General features: G+C 39.5%; 1 protein-coding gene across 1 annotated transcript in view; it reads right to left on the bottom strand.

Annotated features, from left to right (window-relative positions):
* Positions 1-16,439, bottom strand: part of unc80 (unc-80 homolog (C. elegans)) — a 70,035-nt gene that overhangs the window by 45,492 nt on the left and 8,104 nt on the right. The window contains exons 8-18 of the mRNA XM_030156027.1: positions 13,794-14,067; positions 13,560-13,694; positions 12,542-12,758; positions 12,051-12,188; positions 9,186-9,454; positions 8,221-8,565; positions 6,849-6,980; positions 4,842-4,989; positions 3,317-3,367; positions 2,669-2,817; positions 365-528 (exon numbers count right to left, since the gene is read on the bottom strand). Coding sequence (XP_030011887.1) covers positions 365-528; positions 2,669-2,817; positions 3,317-3,367; positions 4,842-4,989; positions 6,849-6,980; positions 8,221-8,565; positions 9,186-9,454; positions 12,051-12,188; positions 12,542-12,758; positions 13,560-13,694; positions 13,794-14,067 — 2,022 coding nt within the window. The remainder of the gene's footprint in view (positions 1-364; positions 529-2,668; positions 2,818-3,316; positions 3,368-4,841; positions 4,990-6,848; positions 6,981-8,220; positions 8,566-9,185; positions 9,455-12,050; positions 12,189-12,541; positions 12,759-13,559; positions 13,695-13,793; positions 14,068-16,439) is intronic.

The raw sequence follows: 16,439 nt of genomic DNA, 5'->3' as shown, positions 1-16,439 counted from the left end.
AAATATAGGTAGCAATGAGCTCCTTCAAAAACATAACCGCAGTCACTCAAGAAAACAACAACAACAACAACAACAACAACAACAACAGATGCAGACAAGACAGGAAAAAATAAATGGAAAACAAAGCTAAGCAATGATGGAAAGCGTTGTTCTAAATTGTAACCATCCACTATAGCTGGATGAGAAACATTTAATTGTCATTTATATGTAGAGGGATTTCAGATCAGCACTTACTTAATGAGACTTTAGCAGGAATGGACACAGCTGGTGCAAGACTTTTGCAGTAGATTTAAATACAACATTGTTACAACTGGACACAACATGAAGCCACTCAGACCATTTCTGGCCGGTGACTGGCCAGTACCTCCTGGGTCCAGTAGGTTTGGTCTCCTCCTTTTCATCTGGTTTCTTGGTGGCCGTGACCTTTTCAGCGCTGTCCAGGAGTGCGCTCAGTGCCACCCTGCGAAACACGTTTCCATGGGCCTCTTTTATGAACTGCACCAGCTGGCGGATGTCACAGTACAGGCCCTGACAGGAAGGAGGGTGACAATCAAGTGAGAAGAAGGCAAGTGTGAAGACACTGTGTCAGAGGAAGCAAACAGAAAACATTAACAAATGACCTTAAATTACTCTGCCATTGGGTATTTTTGCACATGCTTATATGCACTAAAGTGTGGTACTGGAGCTTGTTTGTTAAGCCACAAGCTCCAGCTTGTGAGTGGGTGGACTCTGATTCTGTGCCATGCTTAAGCCGGTCTTGAAAAGTGTGTCATCTTCCGCCAACGTATGCAGAGTGGCCAGTGTTCGTCATGAAAGGTGTGATCCCAATCACCTCAGAGGATGCATAAAGTAGGGAAGATTTCTGAAGTGTTATGACAGACCAATGAGATTGAATCATTTATGAAACAGCCTATTTTCATGTGAAAATGGGTTTTAAAAAAAATGCAGGACATAACAATGCCACTGGAGGGTATAAGAATGCAAGAAGATCATATTCCATAATAGAAAGTAACCAGCTATCTGACAACTAATGCAAGCTATATAAGAAACTGTTGTTATTTGTGATTAATTTTCTCCTTTTTCTTTCACACTGAATTTGACAGTCTCCACAATGCACAAACTGTTTTTCAATAATTCTTTGTCTAAGAATTAGTTGGGACAGTATGGGAAATGCAAATTAAAACAAAAAAGCAGCAAGATTAAAGTTTACTTTGACTTGTATTTCATGGTTTAAAAAAAAAAAACATCATAGATGATATTCTGACTTCATTAGACATCAGCTTTAAAATTTCACCAGCATGATGTTTACTGTGTCAACCCTGGAAAAGAATGTTCTCTTCCTTGGTATTCCCCACGGAAGAACTTACAATAAATAACTGAGAGCATTAATTTCTCCTGAGGATACTCAGTGCACGCTGCGTTATCATGGCAGTTAGAAAATTACAAGACGGATATTCCTCTGTTGGACTTCAGATAGAAGATATTTAGTGGGTAGCAACCAGAGCCACATTATCTCTGTTTGCCAGTTCACATATTTCCATTACAGTACACATCTATAGTAGAACACATTCACATACAGCTTCAATACTAAGCCCTAATTTAACTTGTGGTCATGAAACACTCCCCATGCCAAGATCTGCAGTGTAATTGTAGAAATATAATATATCCTAATTACATTTTAAATTGCATCTGACAATAATCACTGTGTTCTTGCTTCCATTGACTGAGATGTTAATACTGTATCTACAGGAGGGTCACCTTTCATCGAGTCTGCCATATTTGTCCTGTAGGTACAGACCTCCTCGGCTCCTTTTTCTTTTTTTATTTGTGGGAGGTATTCAGCATAACTGTAACCTACTACAATATATGGACAAATGCACTGGGACACATTGAATTCAGTTGTTTTACATGTCATAATATAATTATACACTGTGATAAACATGTAAAAAAATGGATTTGTCATTTAAAATGCTTACAAAATGTTTCAGAGTTTGGTGTTACTTCATTTGACCCAACATTGAACTTTTCTTCATTATTAGAATTGTGTTAAATTACTGTCCTACTTTTGATCTCGAATATTTGTCCCATTCCGATAATAAATACTAATTCAAAACTATCTGGTTTTATCAACTCTTAGGAAGAAAACCTTGCCTTTAAGAAATACTGAAATGAAATCTATTGTGATTATGATTGACAAGTGACACTGAACATTTTCAGCATGATAACATCAATGGGAATGTGAAGTCCTGTTGGCTATGGGTGTGATGTTTCCAAATATTTTGTTCATATAGTTTCTGTTTGAGTATGGGATACACTTAACACCCCCTTAACTAGAAAGAAAGAGAGAACACTGGCAAGGAAGGACTTTTGTGTTTTTAGTAGCTACCATGAGAAATATTTCATACTGAGCTTTTTTCAACTTTGTCCTAAAAAGAAAGATTTAGAAATCTGATGGTTCATACGATACAGACAGAGACTGAACATTCAGATCAAAGAATTAATGAAGACTTAAATAATTAAAGAGATCTGCATTAGGATCAGTTGTAAATTAATAATGCAACACAAGATCCATCATGAATGGCAGATTTTTTTTTTAGATATGACTATTTAAAGGATTATACTGAAGGAAAGCCAAAAACCTCAGCTGATGATTTCACACAACACTCACCAGGTTCTCAGGGCTGTGCAGCTCGTGAGTGGTCGAGGCGCAGCGGGTGATGAGAGACTTGAACATGCAGCCCACCACCACAGCCTCCATGTTCTGGGCCACCGACTTGTTGTCCCCTGTGGTGAAATTGTTCCCAAAGCCCGCCTTGTCTGGAAGCAACAGGGAGGCGGGAGAGACCACGGATCACACAGGGGGTGGTTTAGTCAGCGCCGAGGAGAACATGTTTATTGACAGCTGACCAGCTTGAATATAAAACAGTTAGCCCGTACAACAGGGAGAGAAAGGGGGGGGGGGGGGCAAAGGGGGCAAAGGAAAAAGGTTTATAAAGCATATGGGGGAGAAGCAAACTGAAAAGGATTCTGGGAAGGGAATAAGGAATACATGCAAGTGACTAAGGCCTGCTATTTAAACCATTAGGGCCTATTCTCTTGGTCCAGTTATTATCAATATAGAAGCTCTGTATAGATCAAATTCAGCAAGTAAAGTCTAAATTTTGGACTTGCAGGCGAGTTTTGTCACTTTCAGACAGAGTGAGGGGTGCAGAAATGGAAGCGGTGCCTAGGGAAGGGTCTGATCGGGTTAATGTATTCACTTTATTGCTGATATTGTATTGACTGTTATTGATTGTTATTGATCATGTGTATCTACCGATGTTTCTTTTTTTCGCCCTCCTGGACCTCTCACCTGCACTGCCGTACTCTGCAAGAGAAAAGAGGCGGGGCACAAGTTGATTGACATCAGGCCAGCACAGACATGTACGCGGTGTCAGAAAGGACACGGCACCCCACCTCCGTTGAGGAGGTGAACTTGAAATGCACACATACAGCCACACACAAACAGAACACGCACACCAACAAACTACACAAGGTGCCCTGTGCACTTTCAGAAGTAAAACACTCATCAGTTCAGTAACTTGCCAATTGCACTGTCATTCATTAAACTGATTGTAGTGTATGATTTCTAAATTTAAGGGCAAAACTGAATTGGCATGTACAATGTGTCTCAATGCTCAGCGATAAGGCCGCTGATTGAGCAGAGATGTAATGGGCAAAGCTTTGGATTGGCAAGTGTACAGAATGGATGAGTGAGTAAGGAAGGCAGGATTCAGCTCGTTGAGGTGGATGACGAAAAGGAGGGAGGATGGAAGCAGGAGGAGGAGGAGGAAGAGGAAGACAACAAAAACGGACACGAAACGACAAGAGACAAGTGGAGAGGAGAACACAGATATAAACAGAGATAGCGCTGGAATGCAGAGTCGAAGTGTGGGGTGAGACAGCCGTAGTGCAATTCAGCTTTGTCAACCACACAGGAACTCAGTTACTGCCAGATATTGCAGAAATTTTGGATATACTGCCCTGTAATGTAGCACTCCTGATAGAGCTCGGAGTGTGATGCAGATATAATGCAAATAAACAAAAACAAAGCACGCTTGAGTGTAAACATCTGAATGATACTGCTCAAACTCTCCTTAGTCTATAGTTATTTGATAATCGATTAATCACATAAGTCGTTTGGCTCCTTTTTAGACAGCTTCTAAAAAGTCAGCTCTTTGTCCTTTGAGTTTGCAAATTAAATTTGCATTTTGGACTTTCTACGATCAAAGGATTAATCCATTAATCAAATAACTCATTACAAAACCATTCAGTTGTAAAGTGAGTATTATTTGCAGCCTATAGAATTCTGGATTATGTAGAGTATTTCCATCTGGGGCGAGGACCACAAGAAAGATTAAAAAACAAACAAAAAAAGCCCCCAAAACCGACAAGTCATATATAATAGTCATAATATTGTGAGAGTACGGTTGTAATGTTTGAAACCACTGAAATATTAAGACCCTAGAGTCGTAATATTACAAGAAAATATCACAAGTTCTTAAAAGTTGTCTAAATTCCCAGTGGAACCAAACACAGTAGCTACTCTTTGCATTTGATGAATATATACCAGTTTATTGTGTCCTTTCATACAGCTAAAACCACTGCTTTACTTTTCTATTACCGCTCCTTCCTTTGAACTATTAATATTGTTCTCTCATGATATTATGACTTTATTCTTGAAATATTAAATTACTTTTGACCTGAGTGTGGCCCTCGTGCTTCATTTTCAGTTGAATACCATTGCACCTGACTCATTTTTTGTGTGCGTCCAGGTCCACTCACACACTCTTCATACTTACTATCAGTGATGGGCTCCATGCAGAAGCCCAGCAGAGCGTGCAGGAAGTCAACTATGTTGTTAAGGGAGTCTTTGTTGACGTACTCTCTCATTGTTTGGCGAAACTGCAGCTTGTCCAGCTTATAGAGGCTGGTCAGACAGTTCTGAGCCTGTGAGAAAGGAGTTCAACTTCAAGTTCTGCCTCATGTTTCTATTGCTTCAAGTTTCAGTCTACAATACAAGAGAAGAACACTTAGAAGGAAATGTTTGGATTCATTGGTGAAATAGATGATACCACTAAATCAATGTGGAGCATGGTGATTTTTTGGTTACACTGAATGTATTACGTATGCAGATCATACACAGAGCTGCTGCCTTCACTTCAGACTTCCAATATAATCAATAAAACTGTCTACACAATGTGTGACTGCAACATGAAAGTGTTTCATATGGATGAAAGACATCCATTCTGTAAATGTGAAAATCAGAATACCACTAGTAGTACTCATCCTTCTTCTAAAATCTCAAAAATATACAGATAAAAAACACATAAAACACTAGTAAAATTTAAATACCTCTAATTAGATCACACAGATTGGATTTAAAATACATTCTGCTGTAATATTTTGTCTATTACATATGTCTATTGGGATATTTCAACATTGAACCAAGTGCTAGAGGATGCTTCATCACCACCAGGGAGGTCTGCACAGCACCTGCTCAGACACAAGATGCTGCACATCAGTAATGAAATATGACTATGATGTGCTACGTCAGATTTATCTTCAGCTGAGGCATGACAGGGGCTGTGGTGTTGGTAATGTTTTAGTGATGAACTCACAGTGCCTGTCCTAGTGACGTCCCTTTGTACAGACTGATTATGATCAACAAAAGAATATTCTATTTAGGAATAAATTCACATGCACGAACTGTGTGTAACTGAATAAAGTAGGCCTATGTGACTATATTTTAGCACTGGTAAGAACAGTAGTCCTTGGATAGAGAAATATTTGCTACACAGTGTATGAAGTTTGAGAATCACTCATCTATTTCTAATGGCTCTACCAGTATACGGGAAATGACTGTAAACCCAGTCAACAGCTGAGGTTTCAAAGTGGGAGAGAACCTGACTGAAGACGCAACAAAATCCCAAAACCCTCCCAGCGGAGGGTTATGTGAGTCACACATAATCCTCCGTACTGCAGTTTATTTTAGTTAGTTTTGTTATTTCATTCAGCAGCACCTCTGCACTGCAAAGGTGTTCAGTGTAGTATGGTGTTGAATAAGGGGTCATCACTTCTTCATGTTTTTTTTATTAGCCATTTTAAGTGGAATTTATCATAAATGGTGTTTAAATTCATGAAAACAGAAGTTATAGACAAAATGTATTTTGTGAGGTTACTCTGAACTTGACCTTGTAGCACCAAATTCTAATCCGTTCATGAGTGAATCCACCAAATATGAGGAAATTCCCATCAAGTATTCCTGAATTGTATACGGGAATAGGCTTGACAATCCTAAAACATAACGCCTCTGGCCATGGCTCATAGAAGCAGAAAAGCACTGTGCTTTAAAATGTGTGATTAAAATGAAGAGCTGCTTTCGTAGCTGGTCTGTTTTTTTGTTTTCCACCATCACATTTGAACCCATCCTAAATAAGGGAGATATAAAGAGGCTTTTCTTGCAGGACGTGCTATTTTCATCAGTTGCGTTGATTCCCTTGACAGATATCAGTGGTGGGGTGAGCATTTTATTTCTCGTCTGCTACTTTATCTGATAATAAAAACTATCGATCTGCATTAAAATGAATCTGCACAATGCTGGTTTTACTCTACATTACTGAAGTTACAAACTAGAGCACTTGCAGGATTCATTTCACTTTCATAAAACATTTAATACACTAAAGGACCAATGCAATTAATAATGAATAGAAAATGAATACACGTCAGGCATTACAAACTGGGCTAATTTGTGTTAACTGCACACGTTCACCAGTGATGGTCAGCTGAGGTGGAGGAGAGAGGCTGACCTGCATCCTGAGGCGATCCCCAGACAGTCCGCGGTGTCCCTCACCACAGCCATAGGCACACCCCAGGGACTTAACTATCTTTATGAGCATGGTCAGAGCCAGACGGTGTGTGCTGAAGCCAGAGCCCTCTTCCTGTTCAATGGCAAAGACAAAACATCAAGGTTGAGCTGCACCAAAGAGGTTTCATTTGTTCTAAAGGTCTAATTAGAGTCTTGCAAAAACAGGCTTAACGATAGTTGATGCAGGGTTTAAATTAAGCACAAATTTATTAACATTCAAGTTTTGATTAATAGAGATTAAATCATCTAACACATAATCAATACATTTAATAACATAAATACATTTATGTGATGTATTGTAAGTATTAAGAGAAGGCTTGACTGTAAAATGTTACATTCTTTGCTAGTTAACAACCAAAAAGCAGAGTAGCTAAAAATATGAAAAACTGTAGAGTTCACAGATTTCCATGCGAATGATTTATCATGTATCAGATTGGTTTGTGTTTTTGTTTTCTGGTCAGTTTCAATTTTATGTTTTTAGATACCCTCCTCATTCCCTGTTGTTGTCTTTTATGTACAAGTCTGAATGTTGAGTAAGGACTGGTAGACAGTTTTAGCCATGTTCACTTTTCCTGCTGAGCTCCAGAACAATCTCCTCAATTAACCTCTGGAAAATCCATCCAAAAAAGGCAGCTAAAGGTCAAATTACCTGTAAGCTTATAAAAAACTGCATGGATCACATATCAAATTGTCATTTATAGTAATAGCTATACAAAGTTTTAAAAAGGCTTTCATTTAGTATTCATTGTAAAGTAGTTTTAATGTTTGATGCAGCATAATTTAAAGGTATATCAGGATTTGAGGCCACACGACAATCCGATGTGAAAATTTGATCCAGGAAAATGCAAACGCATGCTTACTTGTCACATGGCAATTGTGTTCGCATGCAGTAGTCCAGTAGAAATTTTCTGTGCTGCCATGATCCATTCTCACCAATAACACCACTTATTTTTAGCACATAAAATGGAGCCAAGCAATAGCAGTGACAGCAAAGAAAAGATCTCGGTCTGTAAAATTTTTGGAGAGGTAACACCGACGGTGGAGGAGTTCTGTAAATATTTCAAGGCAGTATTTTCAGATCACCATAGAAGAGTCTGAATGTTACGTCTCTGAAAGGACAAACACATTCATAATAGAACTCAAAAGCCTTCTCATGTGGCCCAGTTTTAAAAGTGGACAATGACATTTCATGGTTGGTGTTAGACAGAAACACAAACAGCTCATTCAAAAATTAATGTTCAGCCCGGCTGCAACTACAAAACACAAGGTAGATGTGCTTACACTGGACTCTAAAACCTACAGTACAAACAAACCTTTTTATCATTTTCTTTGTTATTCTTCACATCATCTTTGCTCCCTTGTCCACTTCCTCCACCGCTTCCTCCTCCCCCACCACTGCCTCCATCTCCTCCACCTCCACTTCCTCCTCCTCCTCCTCCTGGGACCGCTCCACCTCCTTGTGCGCCTCCGAGGCCCTGGCCCGCTGGGTCTTTGGCTCGTGCCTCCTGGTTCTCTTTGTTGTCAGGCTTGGACAGCCTCTTTCCCATGCCGGGCACCATGCCCAGCTGCAGCAGGCAGTCAATGATGTTGAGGGCCACATCACAGATTCTGGAGCTGATATCATGGCTGAGGACAGCATAGAGTGCCCGCAACACAGCCTTGTGAAAAAGGAGAAGGAAAAAGAAAATTAAAAATAGGACCAATGGACCTGTATCTCACCGGGATGTTCTATCAGGAATTCAAAACAAGTTGAATTTGTAAGATTTTCGAATTCTGCTGCTATGTTAGTCCTGGGGTCTTGACACAGAAGATTAATCTCCCAACAGAAGTAGATAGTACTTTCACTGGAGGAGAACTCAGCTAATTAAATGAAAGTCCATATATCACTTCCTATCAGTGCTCAATAGTAACTATATTGATATCTGTAACCATTTCCATGATATAAGCCATGAAAATATGGACCAATACAAGTAAAGGCAAATTTTTTATATTTCAAAAATTCGTCAAAAAACCCAAAATCTGAATTTCTCAAAACTGTGAGCAAACTTTGTAGACATTGTCCAAAGGAAGTTACATATAAAATTTGAAATGAATTCAACCAGCAGTTTCACTGGAGAAGATGTTTGAAGAATTTGTTAACGAAGATAATGACAAAGACAACGACGAAGACAACAACGAAGGCAGACACAGCGCCTTCCCAATGGGTTCATGGCCTATCGGAGCTAAGAACTACAAATACAGTTTGATTGGATCATTTTAATATCATCAAAGGACTCACAGTGAGATCCAACATGCCATTCTTCAGGACAAAGTTATTGGTTCCCTCAATGTTCTCGCCCTCCTCCAGACATGAGTAGTTAATGCAGGAGTCGGTGAGGCTGCGCGGCAGGTTGGCGCAGGCCAGCGGCTCCACTGGGATCTCAGGCACAGTCACGGGGTTGCACAGCTTCTTCATGTGCTCAGTGAAGAAGTCAGCGTAGCCAACGTTGAAGGATGCTACTGTCGTGTTGAACGCTGCCATGGTGATGGTGGAGATCTGGGATCGAACTATGGATTAAGAAATGTTGTCAAGTGTTATAATTACAAGAAACCACAACTAAATGTTTAATTACAATAGCTACCTTCGCTTCATTACTGTCAGCATTAAACAACAATCCAACTGTTTAGTGGAGCATGTTTATATTTTTTTGTAAAAATTTGCCTGCTGTTGGTATTGGTCAAATGCATTTAATATATATTTAATTGTAACAATTCCACCGAAGTGAAAACCTTTAGAGTAACTCTTTTGATTTTATCGTCCTGTGAGACATTGTCCCTCTAGTGAATTGACTGATTTATGTATGTGAATTAACAATATCATCTCCATCCCAAAATCATTGCCTTAGTCTTTTTTCTTCAGATTTTTAAGGAAACACAAAAAATTTGAGTATTTGATGATTTTACGATGACATAATAAACTAGGGTTGGAAATGACTCAGTCAGCCCAAAACCTGCTCTACCTAACCGCTGATCAGTTAAAGTAATATGGTCTAATTACTGATTTTTTTTTTTTTTAAACAAATATTTACTAAAAATGTAGTTGTAGTTTATACTCAATCAACTATTATATACATGTATTTAAAATGGACTTTTAAGGGTGTATTTAAGGAATGTTTACAGTAGGATCAGGGGTCTTTATAAATTAATAGCTCTTCAGGGCATTTTAAGATTTTTGACATTCGTTTTAATATTTGTTTGACCATTTTTTTCCTTCACCGGCTTCTCATTTTTGTACATGATATGAGCAGTCAGTAGTTGATCATATTCACGGGGTTAAAATATGCTTTTTCTGTCCATCCTGCTTGTTTTCCTTCTACCCTATTTATTCTCTGGTACATCATTATCTGTCAGCCCCTTGCTATTTTTACATCATGCTGACCATAAACCAAACAGCAAGAACATGATTGAGTGTGGAACACAGTCTACACCGTGCACTGTTTATTTGTATGTAAATTAGCAGTGTTATGACAATATTACTGTTATGTAACCCTGCCCTATTTCTGCTCTGCTCAGCAGAGCCAGCAGCTGGCGTCCTCCATTTATTTCAGCTGATGGCTTAGAATATCATTGATTGATGTATGATGACATACATTTTTAATAACACTGTCTACCTTGCTATGTTTGTCTGAGTCTGCCATCTTCTATCATCATTTGTCTGGTTACTTCTGGACAAAATCGCTATTTTTGTACTCATTACTATTTAATGTCACATAGCAATAAGAGTCAACAATTGTATTGTGGACTTGTCAGTTCATTTTCAGTCTATTAAAGTGATGACAATTGTAAACTCAATCTCAACCAAGAGGCACAAGTTTGCAAACGTGGCTGCATAAACTTACAATATACAGCACATATTTACAGGTTCTTTCATGCCTTCAAACATTTTTAAAAACTTTTCCTCTCCTAGATCTTTCTTATGCCTATATTATGGAAATTTCGCTCACAGGAACACATTTAATCATTGGTTTGTGTGTAATGCATTGTAAGCCTCACTAATTTCATTGGACTGCCTTGGAATTTGTATTGAATATCCAAGAAATGCTAAGAATTACAACATTACACACTCATGTAAATTGCAGTAATGGTGTAATGAAATTAGTACTACATTTCCAAACATAATGTGCTGCACACTTTTAATACCCCTCAGCCAACTATAGGGTAAGATTCTGTTCAAGGTTACTGCCCTATAATTTAGATTCGACTGTCTGTGTGTAAAACTTATTACAAACATATTTATATGTGAAAGTATTCAGATATTATAACTGCACAAGACCATTTGAAAAAGTAGGTCAAGGTCACGTATTTTCAATATGCTTCTGCTCCATGTCAAGATGTATCCACAGTATAAATTTGGTGCAGATATCTCAATGCATTCTTCAGATAATGCGCTTATGTCGTTGAATGGACAGATGGACAGACAGACAAACGACAAAACGGTTACAATACCCCGGCACCGAGGGGTAAAAATTAATAGCTTCTCAAGCTTTCACTATCTTGCAACCAAATGTTGATTGTAAGTAGTGTTAAGACAGTTATATATCCGTTACTTGGTCCTGGATAAAAACTTAACTGCTGCAGATCTTGTTAAAAATAGCTTCAGAGCTGAAAAAGCCACATTCTGATTCTATTTTCCTCAAGAAGGATTATTTGAGAAAAATTACTAATATTCATGAGAGTCCAAGTACTGGAAAAAAGTCTCCAAACCATTTTTTGAAGGTTTTGGTCTTGTCTCAGAATTGATCATAATTTTACTTTCCCACAAAGAGGGATCAGGATTTTATTTCATGACCCTTATTACTGCAGATACATGACTAAATTACCTGTGTCTTGTTTGATTTGTTTGCTAACATCATTACCCTAACTTAAGTAAAACAACCAGATTCAAATGCAACCACTAACTTGACTCATTTCCAATTTCACATATGAGGAGAAAAGTGTTTGTCTGGAGGAAACATGTGAAATCTGTAATATAATCTGCAATTTAAACCACAAGGAGAACCACCATGTGCAAAGGCAAACACAGCTGTCTGTACATATGAAGGCGTATGTGTTTAGACTATGGGAGTCTAACCTGCTCTGACCCACAGCTCTGTGTTCTCCTTACCCTCTTTGACGGTGTTGTCACTGTGGCTGTTGGGGTGATCGGGCATGTCTCGGAGCAGAGAATGGTGGGAGTGGGAGTGTTTGGCGCTCAGGCTGTCGGCGTCTGCTGTGTCTGTGCTGCCTCGCCGTGTGAATTTACCTGAAAACACACACGTACAGATTCAACTAAAATGTACACTGATCGGAAGTGCGTCAGCAGTGCATTAAAATAAAGCTAAGCTAAGAAATACAGCAAATTATCCTGCCAAAGTGGATACAGTCATTTGTTCTTTAAGGAGTCACTAACTCTGGTCAACAAAATAATGCCTTTTTGCCTGCAGTGAATTTTAATCACACATCTCAGTGGAAGCAAGTAAGAAATACCAATGTAAATTAAGTGACCTAATTCACTGGCCATCAGCTAAATTCAGAGTCTGATGATGCACCAAACTGGAGTTTAGAAAAAAGAAAGCACTGTCATGTAATCCATTCTCACATGATGAATACACTTACCCATGAAAGTGGCCTGCCAGCCCCCACGGTCCAGAGTCCGCCGATCGTCACCCAAACCAGAGAAGCTCCCAAAAGAGAATGTGCTGCGGGTAGGTGAGACGTCCAGGTGGTCCTCATGTAGGAGGAATGGGACCCCCATTCGACGCTGACGTTTCTTTCCGGTGTGATGGAAGGGGATAGAGCCTTTCCTCTCCCGGTCCTCACGCCGGTTCTTAAACTGAAACAAAAGACACATTCCCATAAGACTCCTAGTCTGGCTACTTAAAAATGTTGTTTCAACTGGATTGAGCTGAAATTTGTCCAAAACGTCCATGAAATCCCAAATTACTCATTACATTTAATACAATTTGTTATGTTACTCAGAAAATATTGAATGAATGGCTGAGTAGTAATATAAACTATTAGGTTTTGTTTTACATTTGCATTAAATCAAATAGTTATTTCTGCTGTGGTTATTAAGAAATATGACAATACTATACAGAATCAACAATAGGTTGCAAGATTGTGAAAATTAATGGAAGTGCTTTTTTAAAATTAAAGATCATTGGATGGGTTCATTCATAGGGTTCATTGGATGGTCAGCACAAGATCCAACCCAATCCAATGAAAAACAAGCAACTGGTGTAGTTAAGAGTACACATACTCTGATAACATTTAAGATTTCACATGGAGGCACAGACTTAATAAAAGTTTTCATGCTAATTTTTTCAAGAAAATCCATGAAACAATGGAGGAAATGTTCTGAGTTGTCCTTTCTTTCATGAATGATCTAATTTGCCTTTAATTCCAGTTTTTCTTTTGTCCAATTCACAATTAGAATTAACTGGTGGGTACTGTAAGCCATATATATGGAATGACCTCTATTTCCTTGTCAATGTCATAAGCCAATTGGGCACACAAAATTTACATCTGGTTTTACTCTATTTTCACTTCTTCAACAGAAAAATACTGCTTATTTTATAATGTGACAGATGAATTACAAGATTAGAAGAGGGCATGTCATCTAGAAGCTTCTCACCTTCTTAAAGATGTTCATGCCCAGGTCAGAGGAGAGGTCAGGAACTGCCTGACGACGGAGGTTGGTCAGAGACACCTTTGCAAATGTCTCAGTGCTCAGAGATTTACCTTCTTCATTGCATTTTAGACTCATATCCTGCAAAGACACAACACACATAGCAAAGGATATGACAGTAGGAACAGACTTTACATTTGGAGTGGACCCATTCCTCACCCTCTTTCCTATCAGTGTCACCTGTGTCTTGTGTGTGTTGACTAGTGAAGGTGTGGCGGCCACCATGGAGCTGCTGCGTGGTCGTGGTAGAGGTGCAACCAAGGGTTCTGGGGCGCGTTCGGGCCTCTCCTCCAGGATCTGCCTCAGGCGCTGCAGGTAGTACATCAAGGCCCAGTGCACTCCTTCCTCTGTCCAGTGAGGCTGCAACAGGCAGCGCAGCACAGCCACGTCGAAGTAAGTGGCATATCGCGCTCGCTGGGACAGTGATGCTGGCAAGCCGGCAGGGGCTGATGTCCTGAAAGAAAAGGAAGGAGAAGATTTGTCAGTGATGATTCTAAAAGGCTGCAGTACTAACTAGAACTACGACCTCTTGGTTACACGCATGATTCAAGTTGACAAAAATGTTCAATTTACTCAGTTACTACAAAGATTAAAAACAGTCTCACAAAGGTTTCTAGAGCTGTGTAACACTTTATTTGGATTCTGAGTATCATTTTAACACCTTATTAGAATAGATTCAGGTATTCACTTTGTCTGTTGATAATCTGTCACATACATTTGATCACGAGCTTTTTCACCTTTGCATGAATGAGAAAAAAAATTTCAAGATTGTCATTACTTTTTTTTTTATAATGTTCTGTTTTAAACTACACTTTAAATACTGAATATATCACTGCTGTTGATGTATCACAAATATTAGAATATTCTTTCCATATCTCCCATATTCAAACCTTGACTAAATCTTTTTTTCTGTGAGAATCAGAACACAGGAAAAAGCTGTAAAGTATAATGTGGATGCAGACATTCCAGAAAGACATGTATTCATTTCAAAGGGGTAAAACTGCAAGTAAGAGATACCAAAAATGCAATGAACAGCAATAATGACTTCACAGAAGCCTGACAGCTGGCTGAGACTGACAGACGGCCGGAATGCAGCATGAGGTGTGCTTTGAGTCAAATGACAAACTACTATCACAACAATTAATGTGTATCACAGCTTTTCCTGTTCCATTAGCCTGTTGTCACCTCCTGCCTTGCTGCTTCATTAATTATGCATCAAAGGAGGATGGTAAATAAGGGCAGAGCCTCCCTCCAGCATCATTTAGAGAGAGAGCATCATGGAGACAGGGAACCTCAGCCTACGTGAGTCCACTATAAATAAGCAGAATGAAGGTCAGCGGTTGGCAAGGCTGTGGTGTGTATGGAGCAGAAACATATTGATACCATGACAGAGAGAGGGAGAGAGGGGGAGAGAGGGGGCAGCGGGACATTTAATCTCAGCTGTTGTAATAAATGGTGCAGGAAGTGATGGTCGATATCTACATGAATCACTTTGAGGGTGGACAGCAGAGGGAGGCTGTATCAGGTTTCACTGTCTAGCCAACACACACACACACACACACTCTATGACTGCTGCTGCTTCTGCTGCTGTTGTGTCAGGTTGCCGTGGCGACCGAATGACGACAGCAACCCCGGGCTCTGTGAGAGGCGGTGGCCCAGCCCCCGACTCCATGCGGTAGGAGAGATGCAGTAGCCAGCGGTTGCCATGGAAACTGCCTCAGCATCAGTAAAAGGCTCTGAGTGATGCGGCGCCACAGGATGAGTAAGCTGCATTAATGAGTGGAGCTGATGGTGGAAATTATTATATCTGAGCTGTACATGGCAGAGGTGTATATACAAGTAGGTAAAGAGTGGCTAAAAATATAAACTACAGGCACAGATATAAAAATAGGCACCCTTAAATATGTAAAACCTTGATGAACAAGAATGTTATAGAGTGCACCAACCATAACGCCCCACCCCAGTGCAGAATCTGGTAAGTTGAAAGAGGAAAATAAATCCCCTCAAATGCCAGTTTCTCTCTCCTACGTCTAATTCGCACTCCATCCTTTCATCCTTCTCAGCTATCAGAGCTAAACTCTAATTCCAACCATCAATGCAAAAAAAAGAAAAAAAAGAACATAATTAATCTGCCTTTGTTGAGTGTCTGCAGTGGAACGATCGACATAAATCTCTGCATTGTCATGTGACTGCTCAAAAACCCGTTGGTGTTTGGGTATATAGCTTGCATGTGGAGCAGGAGGGGGGAAGAGAGGGGTGTGGGTTTATTTTGCAGTCAGTTGCTAGCTGTCAAATGGATCACAAATGTCTGAATGATGGGTCGGGTTGTCAAAACGAGTTGAGATGAGCGACTGGATGGCTCTGTGCCCTCTCCGCCGTCACTCTTAGTCTCTAAAGCCCACTAGCAGTGATTCAGGATGAGGACAGACCTGATGTAATGAAAAACACAAAACACCCACATGTCACAAACAGAATACTAATGTTTGGAAGGTTTATCTGGAGACTTGTTTCTGGTAACAAGCTTTGTCATGGTCATGCTGTTTCACGGGATAGAAATTAGCAGTCACACCCCAGCTGGCCCGAAGACGCCGCCATTTTCCTATATGGGATATAATTCACAATAATATGACAATGCCTTGAAAATTCAATCACATTTATTCTTGCCTTCAACAATATGTCATCAAAGCAGAAATGTATCATGCACGAGTTTCCCATTAGTCTTCTCAAACACTAACATCTAACACATTTAAATTTTGGTGTTTGAAAATGTACAATCTTAGCTTTACTGAGGGTAGAATGTAAAACACACATATTTGGCAAGTGATG

The sequence above is a fragment of the Sphaeramia orbicularis genome, chromosome 2, assembly GCF_902148855.1.
Source record: "Sphaeramia orbicularis chromosome 2, fSphaOr1.1, whole genome shotgun sequence".
NCBI lineage: Eukaryota > Metazoa > Chordata > Actinopteri > Kurtiformes > Apogonidae > Sphaeramia > Sphaeramia orbicularis.
This window is presented reverse-complemented; position numbering and strand designations above follow the sequence as displayed.